The sequence below is a fragment of the Scyliorhinus torazame genome, chromosome 5 (assembly GCF_047496885.1).
Source record: "Scyliorhinus torazame isolate Kashiwa2021f chromosome 5, sScyTor2.1, whole genome shotgun sequence".
NCBI classification, from domain to species: Eukaryota; Metazoa; Chordata; class Chondrichthyes; order Carcharhiniformes; family Scyliorhinidae; genus Scyliorhinus; species Scyliorhinus torazame.
The window spans coordinates 162,788,318-162,809,451 of record NC_092711.1 but is presented as its reverse complement, the minus strand read 5'-3'; the positions used below and the strand labels follow the sequence as shown (position 1 = coordinate 162,809,451).

At 45.2% G+C, this 21,134-nt stretch overlaps 1 protein-coding gene and 2 long non-coding RNA genes across 5 annotated transcripts; 1 reads left to right on the top strand and 2 right to left on the bottom strand.

The window, feature by feature from the left end:
• Positions 1 to 596: 596 nt before the first annotated feature.
• On the bottom strand, positions 597 to 3,519 carry LOC140422281 (uncharacterized). The gene is made up of 2 exons (XR_011947355.1): positions 3,342 to 3,519; positions 597 to 2,447 (listed from the first exon to the last, which is right to left on the bottom strand). It is a non-coding gene; the product is annotated as an uncharacterized lncRNA (long non-coding RNA).
• Positions 3,513 to 7,399, top strand: LOC140422292 (uncharacterized). Its single transcript, XR_011947366.1, has 2 exons — positions 3,513 to 3,647; positions 5,166 to 7,399. It is a non-coding gene; the product is annotated as an uncharacterized lncRNA (long non-coding RNA).
• Positions 7,400 to 9,095: 1,696 nt separating this feature from the next.
• Positions 9,096 to 20,861, bottom strand: LOC140422244 (uncharacterized). 3 transcript variants are annotated; one of them, XM_072507265.1, is made up of 2 exons: positions 20,667 to 20,861; positions 9,096 to 17,804 (listed from the first exon to the last, which is right to left on the bottom strand). In XM_072507265.1, the coding sequence occupies exon 2, from the start codon at positions 17,446 to 17,448 to the stop codon at positions 16,435 to 16,437; it is 1,014 nt and encodes a 337-aa protein (XP_072363366.1). In that variant the 5' UTR covers positions 17,449 to 17,804; positions 20,667 to 20,861; the 3' UTR covers positions 9,096 to 16,434. The 3 variants fall into 3 exon arrangements, with proteins under 3 accessions (XP_072363366.1, XP_072363365.1, XP_072363367.1); XM_072507264.1 differs by lacking the exon at positions 20,667 to 20,861 and adding an exon at positions 20,418 to 20,656; XM_072507266.1 differs by lacking the exon at positions 20,667 to 20,861 and adding an exon at positions 18,130 to 20,304.
• Positions 20,862 to 21,134: the final 273 nt, after the last annotated feature.

The following is a 21,134-nucleotide window of genomic DNA, read 5'->3' as shown; positions in this document are numbered from 1 at the left end:
TCAGAGCAGGTAAATGGCCTCTCCCCGGTGTGAACTCGCTGGTGTCTCCCCAGGTGGCCTGACTGACTGAATCCCTTCCCAACACAGTGCAGGAGAGCGGCTCTCCCCAGTGTGAACTCGCTGGTGTTTCTGCAGGGCGAATGACGTTCTAAACTTCTTTGTGCAGTGAGAGCAGCTGAACAGTCTCTCCCCAGTGTGAATGCGCTGGTGGGCCATCAGTACCTAAAACCATTTGAAGCCACTCCCACAGTCAGAGCATTTATCGGGTCTCTCCTAAGTGTTTGTGACGTGGCTCAGCAGGTTGGGTAACTCAGTAAATCCCTTCCCACTGTTGTTGAAAACTCACCACTATTCTTAGAAGTCCTCCTATACCAAAAAGGGCCAACATTCTAAATGGTGAACAGAGATTCTCACTCCCTGACTCCTATGCAGGCTTCGGTGGGTGCTATTCAGGTGAAACTATGTTTTCAAGTTATCCCCCGGTATAACCCATCCCTTCACAGAAGATTTCATCTACTTATCACTTAGTAGCATCGATCCTGGGTCCCGCATTGCTAAGTAAGTAAAGTAAACTTGGGAATAACCACTGTTTCAGGTTAAAACTTTTAAGTTATTTTATTATTATATTTTTTCTTTTAAAAGCTGCAATCACTGTCTTTACAGAAAGGTAAAAAGATCTTGCTTCTGGATCCTTCTGGTTGGTTGAAGGGACCTTCAGGCCCAACTTGACAATCGATCTTTTTTAAAAGTCTGGTCTTCTTTAGATGTATTCACTGTTCTGCTCGGTTGCTATGTCCTATCTTTCCCATGTACTGAGCTATGAGAGCTGGCTCTGCTGGCTGTCTCTGAGCTGACTCTGCCTCCTCTTTAAATTCTGGTCTTCCTTAGATGTATTAGCTATTTTAGCTGGGTTACTTTGCTTTGTCCCTTTCCCATGACCGAGCTGACTGTAAGCTGACTCTGCTTGCTTCTCTTGTTCCTTCTCTGTTTCTCTCGTTCCTTCTCTGCCCCTCTCTGCCTCTCTCTCAGGGTTATATATTTTTCTGACAGTTATTAAGTTATGACTTTATTGTAAAGTAACTTTTATTTCTCTTGGATTGGAAAAGGTACCTTTAATCTGAATTTTTCTAACACGACGAAGTATTAATTTTGGGCATGGCCTCAGCCTACAGATCCCTGATTATATTGTTTCCTTTGTGATGTTCAACGTTCCTTTGTGATATTCAAAAATGCTTTGATTTCAATAGGAGTGTGAATTTTGGTTCCTGTCATTGCTATAGTTTTATTATTGAATTGTGGCCCCAGCTCATAATTTTGACTTTGATCTGGGTCTAATTTGTGTTCTCGTAGACATGTTGTCTCCAGTTTTCTTTAATTTACCTGATTTCAGCAGAGCTTCACACCTATATATTTGACCCCCTAGTCATTATTTTCTATCTGTTGATTTTACTTCAATGAAGGTGTGAATCATTGCTTTTAGCGTAATGCTAAAAATCCACTTGGTTATAACTTGAAAGGTTTACATTTATCACCTAACTCAACTGAAACCCACATCCATGCTTTTCCAGATGCTTACTAAGATGATTAATTTCAATGAAGGTGTGAGCCATTGCTTTTAGCTTCATACAAAAATCCTGTTTGTTTGCTAAGCCTGTTTGGGAGAAGGAATCTGCATTTTATAATCCTGCTCTTTGCAGCTGCTGTTAACCCTTCGTGGGATCTTTCCCTGTATCCTCTCATGTTTCTCTCAGACCAGATATTGCCAGACTTCCATGTTTCAAATTACACATCTTTCCATATTTTCAATACCACCACCGACAAAGCAGTTCAGCGGTGTCTCCACGGTGTGAACTTGTTGGTGTTTCATCATTTGGAATGAAGTACTAAATCCATTCCACAGTCAGAGCAGGTAAATGGTCTCTCCCTGATGTGGACTCTCTGGTGTTTCTGCAGGTGGGTGAACCACTGAAGCCCTTCCCACAACAGAGCAGGTGAAAGGTCTCACTCCGAGTGTGAATGTGTCGAATTTCCAGATGAGATGGGTACCTGAATCCCTTCCCACAGTCTCCACATTTCCACCGTTTCTCTAAGGTGCTGGATGTTCTGGTGTCTCTCCAGGTTAGACAATCAGTTGAACTCTCACACAGAACATGTGTACAGCCTCCTCCCGCTGTGAATGGTGTGATGTTTCTTCAGGCTGTAACTGGTTAAAACTCTTTCCACAGTCAGTGCTCTGGAACACTCTCACTTGGGTGTGTGTGTGTCTTGGTGCTTTTCCAGTCACACTGATGATTAAAATCTTTTGAAACAGACAGAATAGAGAAACATTTCTCCTTCTAGTTTCAAAGACAGGTAATATTCCAGACCCGTGGAATCGAGTGACTATCAGATTTTGATATCATGTTTGGTTTGAGATTTCCGTCTATAATTCCGCCTCTTCGAATATCCTGGAAAAGGAATTTACAAAAGACATCACTGTCAGTACAGGATAGAAATTCAGAACAGACAATTCTAGTTTCTCTGGAACATTCTTTCCTCTCTTATTCCCCAAAATCTGTAAATCTCAATCCCACACACTCTCCCTCCATTCTCACTCTGCTGTATCTAATATTCACCCTCCCAATTCTCCTGAAGGTGCTGATTCAGGCAGATTGACAGATCCATGCTCACTGCTTCCTGTCCTGGACACGCATGCAGGCTGCCACACAGATGAATGTCTGTATTACTGGACTAAAACGTGGACAGGGTAGATCGATCAGAATATTGAACTTGTTGCCTATGAGGTTAGTCGAGTACAGATGATCAATAATTTGTGAAGGAAATTGGATGGGTACTGCAGTGTTACAGGAAGGCTCGTTGAGAATTACAGAATTGCTTGAGAGTCGGCATGGATTCGAGTTGTCAAATGGACGGCTTCTGTGCCATCATGACTCTATGACTGGAACTATATAACATAGTTGCGTACAATATACAACTAGAAATAATAATAAATGTACTTTACATAACCATAAATTATAGATCTAATCTGTACCATATAACAGTAGACATTTCTCCATTCAATATTAATTTAATGTCCCCTTAAATGTCAGCCATCTCAAACCAGCCCTTTAATTGTGAACATTAGGAAAAAGACCATCCTTTTAGCCAAACAAATAAATGTGTCGAGCTGAGGGAGCAAAATATGTCAATGTCTTTATGAGAGAGAGAGACCTGGACCAAGCTTTCCAGAGTCTGCACCCTCCCTGGATTCACTTCCTTTCCCTTCAGTTGCTGCAAGTGACCAATTGTAGGTCAGAATGAGAAAGAAATGGAAAGGGGAGAAAATAAAATGTTTTACTCACAGATGTTGGAGACAGGAGGAAGTTTCAGTCTGCTTTAAGCTCAATCCTTATTCACACAAGCCCGGGCTCTGATTGCCTGAAGGTCGAGTCCTTCCGGTCCCTCAAGTTTTCCCATTGGTCAAGCCCTCAGCATGAAGCGCGGGAGAGGGACACTGCACATGCGCAGTTTCCCCTGTCCCTTGAATATGCGCATCACGGCTTTTGGGCTGGGAGACGAGCAAGTGCAGCTGTTGAACTGTTTGGAGGATGCGCGTTGGCCCTGTTCGTCCTGTAGAAGACGAGGAAAACTAAGGAGATGGTGGGAAGGTTTGGAAACACTTTGTGGTCGGCTAAGCCCTATTAAAAATTGTCAGCTCACCTGGTTCGCTCCTTCGGAATTTCTCCCTCCCGGAACTTGGTCCAGGTTAATGGCCGCCATCTCGGTTAAGTGATGATGTGGAGATGCCGGCGTTGGACAAGGGTGAGCACAGTACGAAGTCTTACAACACCAGGTTAAAGTCCAACAGGTTTGTTTCGATGTCACTAGCTTTCGGAGCGCTGCTCCTTCCTCAGGTGAATGAAGAGGTCTGATCCAGAAACACATATGTAGACAAATTCAAAGATGCCAAACAATGCTTGGAATGCGAGCATTAGCAGGTGATTAAATCTTTACAGATCCAGAGATGGGGTAACCCCAGGTTAAAGAGGTGTGAATTGTGTCAAGCCAGGACAGTTGGTAGGATTTCGCAGGCCAGATGGTGGGGGATGAATGTAATGTGACATGAATCCCAGGTCCCGGTTGAGGCCGCACTCATGTGTGCGGAACTTGGCTATAAGTTTCTGCTCGGCGATTCTGCGTTGTCGCGGGTCCTGAAGGCCGCCTTGGAGAACGCTTACCCGGAGATCAGAGGCTGAATGCCCTTGACTGCTGAAGTGTTCCCCGACTGGAAGGGAACATTCCTGCCTGGTGATTGTTGTGCGATGTCCGTTCATTCGTTGTCGCAGCGTCTGCATGGTCTCGCCAATGTACCACGCTTCGGAACATCCTTTCCTGCAGCGTATGAGGTAGACAACGTTGGCCGAGTCGCACGAGTATGTACCGCATACCTGGTGGGTGGTGTTCTCACGTGTAATAGTGGTATCCATGTCGATGATCTGGCACATCTTGCAGAGATTGCCATGACAGGGTTGTGTGGTGTCGTGGTCACTGTTCTGAAGACTGGGTAGTTTGCTGCAAACAATGGATTGTTTGAGGTTGCGCGGTTGTTTGAAGGCAAGTAGTGGGGGTGTGGGGATGACCTTGGCAAGATGTTCATCGTCATCAATGACGTGTTGAAGGCTGTGAAGAAGATGACGTAGTTTCTCTGCTCCAGGGAAATACTGGACGACGAAGGGTATTCTGTCGGTTGTGTCCCATGTTTGTCTTCTGAGGAGGTCGGTCCGGTTTTTCGCTGTGGCGCGTTGGAACTGTCGATCGATGAGTCGAGTGCCATATCCTGTTCGTACGAGGGCATCTTTCAACGTCTGTAGATGTCTGTTACGCTCCTCCTCGTCTGAGCAGATCCTGTGTATACGGAGGGGGAATCAAACAATGAGAATAGGCCCCGCCCCTATTTACTCTGATTGGCTGGAGGACCAGATGCCTGTCTCAGTCATCCAGACCCGCCCCCTGTTCCCATTGTTCCGGGAGGGGGAGGGTACAATAAATCAGAGGTTCCACTTTGGGCGGAGATTTGCAACTTTAAGGGAAAAGGAGGAAAAATATATTCCATAGAAACGAGAATTGTCTCGTCTGAATTTCTATCTGCGACTGACAGTGATGATTTTTGTAAACTCATTTTCCAGGATATTACAAGGGGAGGATTTACAGATGGGAAACTCAAATCAGACTTCACATCAAGATTTAACAGAGTCTCTCCATTCATCAGGACCTGAATATCATCGAGATGTGAATCTGGAAAGAGAATTTTTAGTCTGTGGGAAAAGACTTTGAACATCGTCGTGACTGGAAAAGCACAGAGACACACACAAACCCAAGAGAGTGTTCCACTGCAGTGACTGTGGAAAGAACTTTAACCAGTTTCACAGCCTGAAAACAACATTGCAGCACTCACAGCGGAGAGCGACCGTAAACGTGTTCTGTGTGTGGACGAGCTTTCAACTTTTGTCAAACTGGAGCCTCACAAGCACACCCTCACCATGGAGAAACGGTGGAAATGTAGGGACTGTGGGAAGGGATTCAGGTCACCATCTGAGCTGGAAATTCATCGACGCTGTCACACTGGGGAGAGGCCATTCACCTGCTCTCAGTGTGGGAAGGGATTCACTCAATTACCCCATCTGCAGGCACACCAGCGAATTCACACCGGGGAAGGACCATTTACCTGTTCCACGTGTGGGAATGGATTCAGTAATTCTTCCCAACTGCTGACACACCAGCGAGTACACACTGGAGAGAAACCATTTACCTGCACCGTGTGTGGGAAAGGATTCACTCATTTATCCAGCCAGCGGAGACACAAAGTCACTCACACAAATGAGAGACCCTTTAAATGCTCTGACTGTGGCAACAGCTTCAAAAGTTCTCGAGAACTGATGTACCACCAGCACATTCACACCGAGGAGAGACCGTTCAGCTGCTCTCAGTGCACAAAAAAGTTTAAAAGGTCTTCCAACCTGCGGGAACACCAGCGAGTTCACATGGGGACGAGGCCATTCACCTGCACAGTGTGTGGAAAGGGCTTCTCTCAGTCATCCCACCTGCTAAGACACCAGCGAGTTCACTAGTGATGACAGAGTTTGGATTCTACTCCTTTAGCTGCTGTTAATCACATCCAGGACTGAATCATGTTCATTCTGACACTTGGTGAAGTGGGAGGGTTGGAGGGTTTCTTTCTGCTGGACTGACCGGTCTCATGACTTTGCTTCCAGTGGGGTGATGGTCTTTGAGCCTGGGAGAGCACATTTCCACTGAAACGATCCACAAAAATTGAAAGTACATTTATTATAACTTTCACAATAAATATTTTCCTGATTTCAGGCAAATCTAAAATACAGACAGAATTGGAAAAAAGTCTGGCAGCATCTGTGCTAAGAGAAACAGAAGTTTCACGTCCAATGTATCTCTACTTCAGAACTAAAGAGAGGGAGAAATGTGTTGGGTTTGATGCGACCATCAATTCACTCGAAGACACGTGGAGAAGTAAACTGTGGTTTTAATCAGCTTAGAACTGAGCCTGCCTGTGACTGGTACAACACTGAAGGCGGCCCCGCAGGTCAGCAGCTCTTATACTTCCTGTAAAGGGGGTGGAGCAGTGGGCGGAGCCCGTACGTGCCCCAACATATCCCCTGTGGATGAAGCCACACAATGGTCCATAGGTAGAGCCCACAGGGTGAATAACATAACACAGTGCACTGGTGAATTATCAGTAATTATACATTCACCACACTGGTGAAAGAGGGGGAAGGTCAGGTAGAACAAAAGGGAAAGTCAGTGATTGGTTAGAGGGTGGGTAAGATTAAATTACAAAAATGTCCTGGAACAAAAGGGAGAGGTAATGGTTGTGGGAAAGAAACAAAGCATTGGTCCAGAGTAAGTGTTAATGGCAGAATAAAGGACAGCTCTGTCTGGAAGCAAAAAACATGAAAACAAGATGCAGACTGGCACTCAGTAAAAAAACAAATCAAAATGGAGGAGAGAGTTCAGGGTCTGAAGTTGTTGAACTCAATGTTGAGTCCAGAAGGCTGTAAAGTGCCTCATCGAAAGATGAGGGGCTGTTGGTCCAGCTTGTGTTAGGCTTCTCCGGAACATTGCAGCAGGCCGAGGACATAAATGTGAGCCTGAGAGCAAGGTGGTGAATTCTAATGGCAGCAAGCGGAAGGTTAGGGTCATGCTTGTGGACTGATGAGAGGTGTTCCACAAAGAGGGCAGGGAACAGGCTACAGATGAATTAAAGAGAAACCATTTGGGTCCAGAACATCGTGAACATCCTTTTACTATGGTTGTCTTTGATCCTCAAGTCATTTTGTGTTTTTTAACCGTGTTTTGTTTCATTAATAAACTTTTATCAGTAAAAATATTAGATTTTTCTGGACTTTTCGTGATTAGATTACTGCACTTTAGGAAAAGTGGGTGAGAGGGCTGACAGGCTCTTTCACAGAAAGTGAGTCCCTTTGAGGGAATTGGCAAAGGAGCCAGAGGGGGAGATGTGATTTTATTTTATTTTTTGACACAGCGAGTTGTTCTGATCTGCCTGAAAGCAGATTCAATTGTATCTTTCCAAAGGGTAAATGCTTGAAAGGGAAGAATTTGCAGGGCTGTGGGGAAAGGGCAGAGCAGTTGGATGAATCAGAGAATCCTTTCAATGAGATAGCAGGGGCACGATGGGCTGAATGGTCTCCTCCTGCAGCCTGTGAATCTGAGCCTCCTGCTTTTGTGCAGGTTAAAAGGGACAGATTTCATTGCAGCCTCTTCCCTGTATATGTATTTAAAGAGACGGGTTTCTCTTTAGCTCTGAGTGACCGATTTAATAATCGTTTGGAGGCCCATTTCCCAGTCAGACCTCCAGCACTTTCCTGTCTCTCTATTAGTGCGACATGCATGGAAGTTTCCCAACTGGGCACAGACCCCAATTATTCTCAGCTAAATTCAGCCTCAGCTCCGTCGCCTGGCTGTCATTGACACGAGCTAGAGACAGAAAGGTGCCCGAGGCTCAAATGGAAAGTCGAAACTAGTGGCTCTAAACCAACACTTCATCATTTGTCAGTCAAACATGTTATTTATGCTGGGGTGTTTATTAATAGATTTAGGCACTGGAGGCAAAGGGTGGGTGGGGTTTTTAGTGGGTAACTTTCCATTTCTAACTTTGTATTGTCTATAGTGTCAGCTGTGGCTCAGTGGGCAGCTCTCTCACCTCTGAGTCAGATGGTTGTGGATTCAAATCCCAGTCCAGGGACGTGTGGGCTAAATTCAGTTTCATTTTTCCTCATCCCAGCACTGAGGGAGTGCTGCACTGTCAGAACAGCCTTCTTTCAAATAAGATGTTAAACTGAGGCCCTGTCTGCCCCTCTCAGGTGGGTGTAAAAGTTCCCACAGCCACTATTTTGAAGAAGAGCAGGGGAGTTATCCCCGGTGTCCCGGTCAATATTTATCCCTCAATCAACATCACTAAAAACACATCATCTGCTCATTATCACATTGCTGTGTGTGGGATCTTGCTGTGTGTAAATTGGTTGCTGCTTTTCCAACATTAGAACATACAGAGCTGAAGGAGGCCATTCGGCCCATCAAGTCTGCACTGACCCACTTAAGCCCTTACCTCCACCCTATTCCCATAACCCCTCCTAACCTTTTTGGTCACTAAGGGAAGTTTATCATTGCCAATCCATCTAACCTGCACGTCTTTGGACTGTGGGAGGAAACCGGAGCACCCGGAGGAAACCCACGCAGACACGGGGAGAACGTGCAGACTCCGCACAGACAGTGACCCAGCGGGTAATTGAACCTGGGACCCTGACGCTGCAAAGCCACAGTGCTATCCACTTGCGCTACCATGCTGCCCAACAGTGACTACACTTCAAAAGTACTTCATTTGCTTTAAAGCACTTTGGGATATCCTGTGGTTGTGAAATGTGCTATAGAAATTCAAGTTTTTAAATTGAAGATTTATGTTTTCTGAACTTGTTATCTGGAACTTTATTGATTTCAGCCACACCCAACCTACCATTTAATAAATTCACTTTGTTTCAGACAAGGCAATTAAGGCAAAGGCAGAATTCTCTTGATATTAAATTTAAAAAGTTTATTCAAAGAAACTTTTTAGACATTGAATTTTACAACTTCATGCGGGTAATCAGTCTGCAGGAGCGTTACCCTCTCTGGCTCCTTTGACAGTAATTTCCTTGGAACTCGGCCTCGGGAATCTTCAGTACTTGGCCAGCATGGAAGACCTTTAGATGTTCTGCTTTTATCCCCAAAGTGACCATTACTTCACGTCAGAGTTGGGTCTGTTGTAATATGACAATTGGTCAATTTGGTCACTGGATTAATTTAATTGGATCCCCAATTACTGACACCACCTTCTCTCATTATCTTAGACAGGAATACAATAGAACTGTTTCATACTATCCCTTTATCTGATTCTATAACAATCCCTTATTCATACAGCTTCAAAAGTTGAGGCTAATCAGAGTTTGAAGGTCTCTCTTGCCAGTACATTTATCCTCATTGCACATTCTTTCCATACACAGCAATTAAGCTTTTACATTTTTACAGCAAATAAAACTCAGTCTTTCACTATACCTACTAAATCATTTTTGATTCATTGTAACTGAATTAAGGCTCTTAATCAATCATCTGTTACTGACTGGCAGCTAATTAATACAGTAATCTTTAATTAATACGTTTGGTTAATACAATATCCACTCTTTGGAAAAGTCTGTTTTATGGAAGACAATCACTTTCTTTCTTACTAACTTTGATTGGATTGAACAATGGGTCTTCGATTTGAGCCAGACTTTGGCAATATATGATCTTCTATAGCTTTACAAAATTCTGGAACAATTTGTTCTTTAAACAATTTTGCCTCATTCAGCAGTATCTAGAAACAGTTTGGTTTATACAGAATGAATTTTTTAAATAAAGGTCCAGTCACGTTTTAGAGTTTAAAATGGTTTCCTTAACCTTGCTACTTATAACAGTGAAGATTGACGAGTGATTGTTTTTTAAAACAAAATATTATTAATGAGGCATACCGAGAGTTTCCGACATTACAACAGTGACTACACTTCAAAAGTACTTCAAAGGCTGTAAAAAGCTTTAGGTGATTGTGTGGTCACGAAAGGTGCTATAGAAATAGATACAGAATCCCTTGAGTGCAGAAGGAGGCCATTCAGCCCATCGAGTCTGCACCGACCCTTCAAAAGAGCACTCTACCCATATCCACTCACCCGTAACCCCATAACCTAACCTGCACATCCCTGGACACTGAGGGGCAATTTATCAGGGCTAATCCACCTAACCCATACATTTTAGGACTGTGGGAGGAAACCAGAGCACTCGGAAGAAACCCATACATTCATGGGGAGAACATACAAACCCCACACAAGTGACCAAGGTCAGAATTGAACATGGGTCCCTGGTGCTGTGAGGCAACAGTGCTAACTACTGTGCCATTGCGCCACTCAAATAAATGTAATTTATTTTCAGAACTAGTGCCCAAACCTGGACATATCACACTCAGTCCACTCATGAAGATCATCAATAAAGACTGAGACTTGATTTTGTACAACCATGTCTTTCTCTCCATTTCAAATCCCCCGTGAAAATCCAAACACAGTGTATCGTGAAAGTATTTAAAACAGAACGAGTTGTGATTTGGGATTCACTGCCTGACAATGGTGCAGGAAGTAAATTCAACTGCAGCTTTCAAAAGGGAACTGAATAGATTCTGTAGGAAAATAAACTTGCAGGGTGATGGGACCAAATCGATTGTTCATTCAAAGAGCTAGCATAGGAATGGTAGACTGAATGGCCTCCTTCTTTGCCCTCTGGTTCTCGCTTACTTTTGAGGAAAATCTTGAACCAGAGTTTGGCAGTATTTGTGAAATACCTGAAACCCACTTCTGAGGAGGGGGGTAGAAGCGGAGATGATGGACTGTTTCCAAAAAGAAATTGGATGGGCTTTTGAGGGAAATAAACTGGCAGAGATATGGGAATAGAACAGGGCAATCATTTGATCAATAGAAATCTACAAGTTGTGAATCTTTGGAATTCTCTACCCCAGAGGGCTGTGGAAGCTCAGTCATGGAGTGTGTTTAAAACAGAGACTGACAGATTTCTAAATACCAATAACAAAGGGATATGGGGATAGTGTGGGGGAAAAGGCATTGAAGTGGATAATCAGCCATCGTATTGAATTGTGGAGCAGGCTTGATGGGCTGAATGGCCAACTTCTGCTCCTATGTTCCAGAGGTACACAGATAAGCAGGAAAGTAAATTGTGAAGAGGACATAAGGAGGTTACAAAGTTATATGTTAAATGAGCAGGAAAAAATCTGGCAAATTGAGAATAACATGGGAAAATGTGTCATGGTCCACGTGGCAGGAAGATTTAAAAAGCTTATTATCTAAATGGTGAGAGATTGCAGAGCTCTGAGATTCAGAGGGATCTGGGTGTCCGAGAGCATGAATCACAAAAGGCGAGTAACAGGTACAGCAAGTAATTAGGAAAGCTAATAGAATGTTATTGCATATTGTGAAGGGAATTGAATACAAAAGTAGGGAGGTTATGCTTCAGTTGTACAGGACATTGGTGAGACCACATCTGGAGCAGCGTGTACAGTATTGCTCTCATTTAAGGAATGATGTAAATGTGTTGGAAGCAGTTCAGAGAAGGTTTAATGAATTCACACCTGGAATTGGAGGCTGGTCTTATGAGGAATGATTGGACAGGCTGGGCTTGTGTCCGATGGAGTTTAGGTAACTTAATTGAACCATCTCAGATCCTGAGAGTCCTTGACAGGGTGGATGCGGAAAGGATGTTTCCTCATGTGGGAGAATCTAGAAATTGGAGTCACTTTAAAAGTAACAACTTGCCCATTTAAGGCAGAGAGTTTGGAGTCTTTGGAACTCTCTTCCTCAAAGGACAGTGGAAACAAGGTATTTGAATATTTTGAAAGCAGGCTGGATAGATTCTTGAAAAGCAATGGGGTGAAAGGTTATCGGGAGGGTACGCGGGAATAAGACCATACTAAGACCAGACATAATAGGAACAGGAGTAGGCCATTCGGCCCTTCCAGCCTGGTCCATCTTTCAATAGGATCACAGCTGATCTGACATTTCTCACGTTCACTTTCCTGCCCTTTCCCTGTAATCCTCGGTTCCCTCACTGATCAACAATCTATCTCGGCCGTAAATATACACAAGGACTCTGTCCCCACAACTCTCAGTTCCAAAGACTCTCAGAAGACTTTCCTCCTCATCTCAGTCTTAATTTGGCTCCTCTTTATTCTGAGACGATGCCCTCTGGTCCTAGACTCTCCCATGAAGGGAACCATCCTCTCAGCATTTACCCTGTGAAGCTCCTTAAGAATCCTATATGTTTCAATGAGATCACCTCTCATTCTTCTAAATTCCAATGAGCAGAGTCCCAACCTGTTCAACCTTTGCTCCTAAGACAATCCCTCCATACCTGGGATCATCCTCGTGAACCTTCTCTAAACAGCCTCCAATGAAATAATATCTTTCCTTAATAAGGTGACCAAAACTGCTCTCAGTTCTCCAGATGTGGTCTCACCAGCACCTTGTACCGCTGCAGCAAGACTTCCCGACTCTTATACTCCAACCCCCTTGGAATCAGGGCCAACATTCCATTAGCCTTCCTGATTACCTGCTGCACCTGTCTGCTAGCTTTCTGTGTTTCGTGCACAAGTCCCCCAAGTCCCTTTGTGTTGCAACTTTCTGCAGTTTTTCTCCATTTAAATAATACTGTTCTTTTGTTCTCCCTTCCAAAATGAACTTCACATTTTCCCACATTATGCTCCATGTGGCAACTTTTTGTCCACTTGCTTAACCTCTCAATATCTCTTTGCAAACTGTTAGTATCCCCCTCGCAACTTGCCTTTCCACCTATTTTTGTGTTGTCTGAAAATTTGGGCACAGTACGTTCGCTTCCTCCCTCCAAGTCATTGATATAAATTGTACACAGTTGCAATCCCAGCACTGACCCCTGTGGAACCCCACTGGTTACAGGTCACCAACCTGAAAAAGAGCCCCTTATCCCCACTCACTGTTTCCTGCTCATTAGCCAATTCTCTATCCACGCCAACACCATGGGTTCTTATCTCATGACTTAACGTTTTGTGAGGTACCTTGTCAAAGGCCTTCTGGAAGTTTAAATACAACACATCTACTGGTCCCCCTCTATCCAGTCTGGTTGAGACTTCCTCGAAACACTCTGATAAATTAGTCAGACACGGTTTCCCTTTCACAAAGCCATGCTGACTCTGCTTGATTAGATTATGATTTTCTCAATGTGCTGCTATTACTTCCTAATAATTGATTCCAACATTTTTATCAATAATAAATGTTAGGCTAATCGTCCTATAGTGTCTCATTTTTGCCTCCCTCCCATTCTGAATCGGGGGTTGTCACTTTGGCAGTTTTCCAATCCTCTGATACTTCTCCAGAATCCAAGGATTTTTGGAAAATTACAATCAATGCATCCCCTATCCCTGCAGCCATTTCTTTTAGGATCCTAGGCTGCAGTCATCCAGGGGACTTATCTTATCCCCATTAGTTTGTCCAATACAACTTCTCCAGTGATGGTATTTAATTGCTTCCTCCACATCCTTTAGTATTGATGGGATATTCGAAGTATCTTCCACCGTAAAGACTGATGCAAAATATCTGTTTAACTCCTCTGCCATTTCCTTGTTCCCCACAACTGACACAGCGGCACGGTGGTTAGCACTGTTGCTACACAGCTCCAGGGACCTGGGTTCAATCCCGGCTTGGGTCACTGTCTGTGCGGAGTCTGCACGTTCTCCCCAAAACTGCGTGGGTTTCCTCCGGGTGCTCCGGTTTCCTCCCACAAGTCCCAAAAGACGTGCTTGTTAGGTGAATTGGCCATTCTGAATTCTCCCTCTCTGTACCCGAACAGGTGCCTGAGTGTGGCGACTAGGGGATTTTCACAGTAACTTCATTGCAGTGTTAATGTAAGCCTACTTGTGACAATAATAAAGATGATTATAATAAAGAATATTCTTATGCTCTCCCAAGATTTATTTTCCAAGGAGCCTCTGTGTAGTTGAGGTCACAATCAGATCACCGGAAACTTATTGAATGGTGGAGCAGGCTCGAGGGGCCGAGTGGCCTAGTCCTGCTCCTAATTCGTATGTTATCACATCCTTTGTAATAGATTGTAGCATTTCCCCTCATACAGATGTCAGGCTAATGGGTCTGTGGTTCCCCATTTTCTCTCTCTCTCCTTAAATATTGGGGCTACATTTACCACCTTCCAATCTGCAGGAACCATTCCCGAATCTATAGAATTTTCAAAGATGATCACCAATGTCTCCACTATCTCTACAGCCACCTCTTTCAACACTCTGGGATGTCGAGCATTAGCTTTTGGGGATTTATTAACTGTCAATCCCATTATTTTCTCCAGTACTGCTTTTTCACTAATACAAATCTCTTGCAGTTCCTCGTGCTCAATAGTTCCTTGGTTCTCTCGTGTTTTTGGGACGATTTCTATATCTTTCTCTGTGAAGACAGACTCACATTGTTTAGTTTCTCTGCCATGTCCTTATTCCCCATTATAAACTGTACTGTCTCTGCCTGGAATGGACCCACATTGGTCTTTGCTAATCTTTTCCTTTTCACATTCCTATCGGAGCTTTTCCAGTTCTCCTCAGTTTGCTCTCATATTCTATTTTCTCTTTATCAGTTTCTTGATCCTCCTTTGCTGAATTCTAAAACAAGTTCCCAATCCTCAGACTCACTACTATATTGTCTCCTCCATTGATCTAATGGAATCTTTAACTTTTCTTATTCGCCACGATAGCTTCACTTTTGCTGTTTAATTTTTGCTTCTTAAAGGAATCTATATTTTATGTAAATAAAATGCGAGTGGTTGCCTGTCTATTGTCTATTGTCATACAAAGAACAGCAAAGAACAAAGGACAGTACAGCACAGGAACAGGCCCTTCGGCCCACCAAGCCTGCTCGGATCATGATGTCTGACTAAACTAAAACCTTTTGTGCTTCCAGGGTCTGTATCCGTCTATTCCCATCCTATTCATGTATTTGTCAAGGTGCCTCTTAAACGTCACTATCGTACCTGCTTCCACCACCTCCTCCGGCAGCGAGTTTCAGGCACTCACCATCCTCTGTGTAAAAAATTTCCCTCGCACATCAACTCCAAAATTTGCCCCTCGCACCTTAAACCTATGTCACCTGGTAATTGACTTTTACAACCTGGCAAAAAGCTTCTGACTATCCACTGTGTTCATGCCATTCATAATTTTGTAAACTTTTATCAGGTCGTCCCTCAACCTCCGTCTTTCCAGTGAAAACAATCTGAGTTTATCCAACCTCTCCTCATAGTTAATACCCTCCAGGCCAGGCAACATCCTGGTAAACTTCCTCTGTACTCTCTCCAAAGCCTCCACAACCTTTTGGTAATCTGGTGAGGACCAGAATTGTAGGCAATATTCCACGTGTGGCCTAACTAAGGTTCTGTACTGCTGCAGCATTAACATGACAATTTTGTGTACTCAATTCCCACATCAATGAAGACAAGCATGCCGGCTGCCTTCTTAGCTCCTTATCCACCTGCGTTGCCACTTTCAGTGATATGTTTATTGTAATTTTCCAATCTACCACAGACAACTTGCCCCTCATACCATGTGTTATGGGCCAGGGTTTAGAGAACCCCAAAGTGTATCATGGAGTTCACCTGACCCACAACTTTTACTAGATTGTGGTATGGGGAGCACACGGCCCACTCTACAGGTGTGGTGCAGCAGAAATTTAAAAGTAATTTTTAAAGTAAAACAATGTTTATTCTATGAACTCAGTTAACCTTTTTAAAACATACAGTGAACATCTTAGCACCCATCAATTCAAATACACCCCCAAAAGAATTCAATACTATAAGTAATCCTTAAAATTTCCTTTTAACATCCGTAAGACAAAAATCCTTTTTACAGAAGAACATCAGGTTTAAATTCTCTACTGAGAGCAGTCATCACTCTGAATTCACCAAATGATCTGGAGATAGTCTTTAGATGGCAGAGAGAACAGAATTACACCTTTTTCTGGTCAGTGAGAGCAGAAACAATGACAACGGAGCCAACATCTGTAATTTATTGTGAACTTGTTGGAGTCACAACAGGTGTGCTGAATCACAAAACCCCTCCCCACATTGAGAGCAGGTGAATGGTCTCTCCCCAGAATTAACTCGCTAGTGTCTCGGTAGTTAGGACGGATCATTGAATGTTTCCCCTGCTCAGAGCAGGTGAATGGCTTCTTCCAGGTGTGAACTCGCTAGGGTTCCTGCAGTGTTTGGATATCTGAATCCCTTCTCTCACTAAGAGCAGGTTTACGGCTTCTACCCTGTGTGAACTCGCTGGTGTGTCTGCAGGCTGGATAACCGAGTGAATCCCTTCTCACACTCCGAGCAGGTGAAAGGCCTCTCCCCAGTGTGAACTCGCTGGTGTATCCGCAGGCTCGATGAAGTCGTGAATCTCTTCTCACACTGAGAGCAGGTGAACGGCCTCTCCCCAGTGTGAAGTCGCTGATGTATCCGCAGGCTCTTTAAAGTAGTGAATCTCTTTGCACAATGAGAGCAGGTGAAAGGCCTCTCCCCAGTGTGAACTCGCTGGTGTATCCGCAGGCTCGATGAAGTAGTGAATCCCTTCCCACACTGAGAGCAGGTGAATGGCCTCTCCCCAGTGTGAACTCGCTGATGTATCCGCAGGGTGGATGAATCACCAAATCCTTTCTCACACTGAAAGCAGATGAACGGCCTCTCCCCAGTGTGAACTCGCTGGTGTGACTGCAGGGCGGATAACTGAGTGAATCCCAACCCACACTGAGAGCAGGTGAATGGCCTCTCCCCAGTGTGCACCCGCTGGTGTATCTGCAGGTCGGATGATTGTGTGAATCCCTTCTCACACTGAGAGCAAGTGAACGGTCTCTCCCCAGTGTGAATTCTCTGGTGTGACTGTAGGCTGGATAACTGAGTGAATCCCTTCTCACACTTAATACAGGTGAATGGCTTCTCCCCAGTGTGAACTTGCTGGTGTGTCTGCAGGGCACATAACAGAGTGAATCCCTTCCCACACACAGAGCAGGTGAATGGCTTCTCCCCAGTGTGAACTCGCTGATGTATCCGCACGCTCGATAAAGTAGTAAATCCCTTCTCACACTGAGAACAGGTGAATGGCTTCGCCTCAGTGTGAACTCGCTGGTGTGTCCGCAGGGCGGATAACTGAATGAATCCCTTCTCACACACAGAGCAGGTGAATGGCCTCTCCCCAGTGTGAATGCGTCTATGAGCTTCCAGCTGTGATGGGGCTCTAAATCCCTTCCCACAGTCTCCACATTTCCACGGTTTCTCCATGTGTTGGGTCTCCTCGTGTCTCTCCAGGTCGGGCAGTCAGTTGAAGCCTCATCCACACACAGAACACGTGTACGATCTCTCCCCGCTGTCAATGATGTGATGTTTTTTCAGGCTGTGTAACTGGTTAAAGCTCTTTCCACAGTCAGTGTTCTGGATAACTCTCACTCGGGTGTGTCTGGATCGGTGCTTTTCCAGTCACACTGATGGTTAAAATCTTTTGAAGCCGACAGATCAGACAAACATTTCTCCTTCTAGATTCAAAGTCCGGTGATATTCAGTTCCAAGGAATTGAGACACAGTCAGATTGAGACGTAAAGTTTGAGATTTCTGTCTGTAATTCCTCTTGTTCTACTGTCCTGTAAAATCAATTTACAAAAGACATCACTGTCAGCACAGGATAGAAATTCAGAACAGACAATTGTAGTTTCTATCGAACATTCTTTCCTCTCTCAGTCCCCAAAAGTTGTAAATCTCCATCCCACACACACCATTCTCCATTCTCACCCTGCTATATCTAATATTCACCCTCCCAATTCTTCTGAAGGTGCTGATTAAAGCTGATTGACAGATCCATGCTCACTGCTTCCTGTCCTGGACACAGAGACCATAACAAACAGGAGCTGCAGTCAGCCATTCAGCCCATCAAGCCTGCACATCTATTTTGTGGGGTCATTGACCAACCTATGTCAGCGACATTCTCCGTGTTGTTGACCAGAGGCTGAGTGAGCTGACTCAATATCTGTGAGCTCATGAGGCCGAGCTGTAAAACACCAAGAAAAGGAATGACAAACCCAAGGAGAGAATTCTGAACGTTGAGCAAGATGCCTCCTCGGCGGAGGCAGGAATTAAATCCTTGGAGAACCGTCTGAGTGCCGTGGGGGAGGTCCTGGGGGACTTGGAGAACCAAGGGTCAGAGAAAGAACATCCGAGTCGTCGGCCTGCCAGAAGGTGTGGAGGGTGAGGCTCCCGTCAGGTCCTTCGAGGACCGGCTGCCACGTTTTCTCAAGCTAGATGTGAAGCCTGGGTGTTTCAATTTAGAAAGGGTATTGGATCCTGTCTTTGAGGCCGAGGGATAGTTTTCATCCCAGGCCTGTAATCATTCGCTTCCACAACTTGAAGATCACCAGAGGGTCCTGGAGACAGGTAAGGTGAGGTGGGACCTGGCTCCATGAGGGAGTGAGGATTTCCTTCTTTTGGCAGCCACACAAACGAAGCATCGAGGCTTCGATGAAGTTTGAAGGGAACTCAAGGCTGCGGGAGTGAATTCTGTCGCTTTATCCTGAGACCCTGTAAATTGTATCCGACCAGTCCGTCAAGTCTTTTGATAATCCGACTACTGCATCGGCCTTCATTAAATCCATGAAGGGTAAGGATTTGGAGGGATGGTTTGCAGCTCGGACTAACTAATCCAGACTCTTTCCTTATCACTGTTTTGTTGTCTGAATATGTTATCTTTTATCCTGTTGAAGGGAGTTGTTATTCTGTGAGGGCCGATTGAATGTCTTCTTCTCCTCCCTCGAGTGTCCCAGGGACTCATATTATCTTATCTTAGTTATGGTAGATGTGCCGTGTGCTTATTATCCGTCGTCTTTCTTCTATTATCCGAACGTTAATCATGGCAGAACCGAGTGGCGCCATTGCCAACGGGTGGGTGGTGGTGGATGCAGGTTTTCACGGGTGGGTCTAAAATGTGGGAAGGACATTCGATCCCCATTCCCTTGTTGGCCCTTCTTTTCTTCTCCTCAGTTTAGAGAAGGTATCCCGAGGGTAATAGTCTGGCAGTGGGGTTAATCCTCCGGGTCCTCAGTCATATTGAGGAATGTCCCCTTGAATCTGTTGTGGTGGTGATTCTTTTGTCTTTTTGTTATTATGGGAGGGTTTATGTGTTGTTGACTTATCCTACTCTGGTACAGACGGGACATTTATCCGGGAAAGGAGCAGATTGGGGAGATTTTGGTGCCTTTGGTGTAAAATGAGTTGGAGGAGGGGGTCATGGCGCATACCCGACTGTGGTGTGAAAATCTGTTCCTGTTCTCTCTGTCGTCTAGCTAATGGCGGCAGTTAATCTGCAAATTTTCTCAGGGAATGTAAGGGGCATCCATCACCCTATCAGAAGGAAAAAAATCCTCTCCTTTCTTAAGGTGAAAGTCGACATAGCTTTATTGCAGGAATCTCATCAAGCTTAAACTCATTTGGTGCAGCAAGGTGGCACAGTGGTTAGCACAGCTGCCTCACAGCACCAGGGACACAAGTTAAATTCGGGCCTCGAGTGACTGCCTGGGTGGAGTTTGCACCTTCTCCTCATGTCTGCGTGGGTTTTCTCTGGCTTCTCCCACAGGGCAAAGATGTGCAAGTTGGGTGGATTGGCCCCTTAGTGTTCAAATAGGTTAGGTAGGGTTACTGGGGGACAGTGACACGGTGGAGTCATGGGCCTAGGTAGGGTCCTCTTTCAAAGGCAGATGCGGAATCGATGGGCTGAATGGCATCCTTCTGCACTGTAGGGATTCTATGATGAGGTACACTGTAAATTGAGGCTGGATCGGTTGGGAAGGATTTTCTTTGCCTCTTTGTCATCAAGTAGCATGGGTGTGGCAATCCTTATTAATAAAAATATCCCTTTTAAGGTTGAAACCTGTACCAAGGACAAAGGAGATGGATATGTGATCATTAGAGGTTTGGTGCATGGAGATGTTGTTTCAATAATGAATGTTTATGGATGCCCGAACGACTCCCCGGAGTTCATTGCGAAGGCTTTTGTGGATTTTGCTGTTAGCTTCGACTAACTCTTTTGTGGTTGGTGACTTCAACGGCCACATATATCCTCTGGTGGATAAGCTCCTGGTTACCTGGTTACCAGGCACCCCCCCCCCCCCCCCCCCCCCACAAGCTAGGGCGTTGGTCTCGGCTTGTGAGGAGGTGGGTTATGTGGATATTTGGGGAACTTTGCACCCGAGGCGCGGAGATTTTACCTTCTTTCCCGTTCCACAGCAATGTCAGACGAGAATCGCCGACTTCTTCGTGCCGAGAACGACCTGGTGTCCGCTTGCACCACAGGGAACATCATAAATACTGCCCATCCCCCCCCCCCCCCCCGGTTTTCTGGAGGTTCTGCTGGAGGGCTCACCCCCAGGACGAGAAAGTGGAGGTTTGATGCCTCCCTGATCAGAGATACTTCATTCACTGCACATTTTCAGGAAGAGTGTGAGTTCTTCCGTTACCTCGGCCCCTGGTATTTCCCCCTCCAGACGTGTAAAGCTCATGCCCGGGGGGGGGGGGGGGGGGGGTGGGGGTGATCATTTCTGTCACTGCTGATGAAAGGTGCAGAATGCTGGAGAACCAGCGGCGTCTGGAGGTTTGTTTGATGAAGGCCCAGGAGGAAGTTTCCGCCGGAGTGAAGCTCAGTCACACCAACCCCGCGCTCTGATTGGCAGGAGGACCAGAGTCCTTCCGGTCGCGCAACTCTTCCCATTGGTCAATGCCTCAGCAGGAAGTGAGCTCCTCCGCACATGCGCAGCATCCACTCTCCTTTAGACATGCGCAGTCTCAGGCACGGGGGAGATCACCGAGCGGCTTCCAGCTCTGGTCGGAGCCGTCAGCCGGTTGCCTGGAAACCTTGTCTCGAGGAGGTGTGGAGGGTGGGTGGGTTGAACGGGCGGGGCTCCCACGTCTGCGCACTGGAACCCAGT

What these genes read in the sequence shown, in the direction of transcription:
- LOC140422244 (XM_072507265.1), bottom strand. Translation starts at nt 17,448, where the DNA reads ATGGAGAAACCGTGGAAATGTGGAGACTGTGGGAAGGGATTTAGAGCC.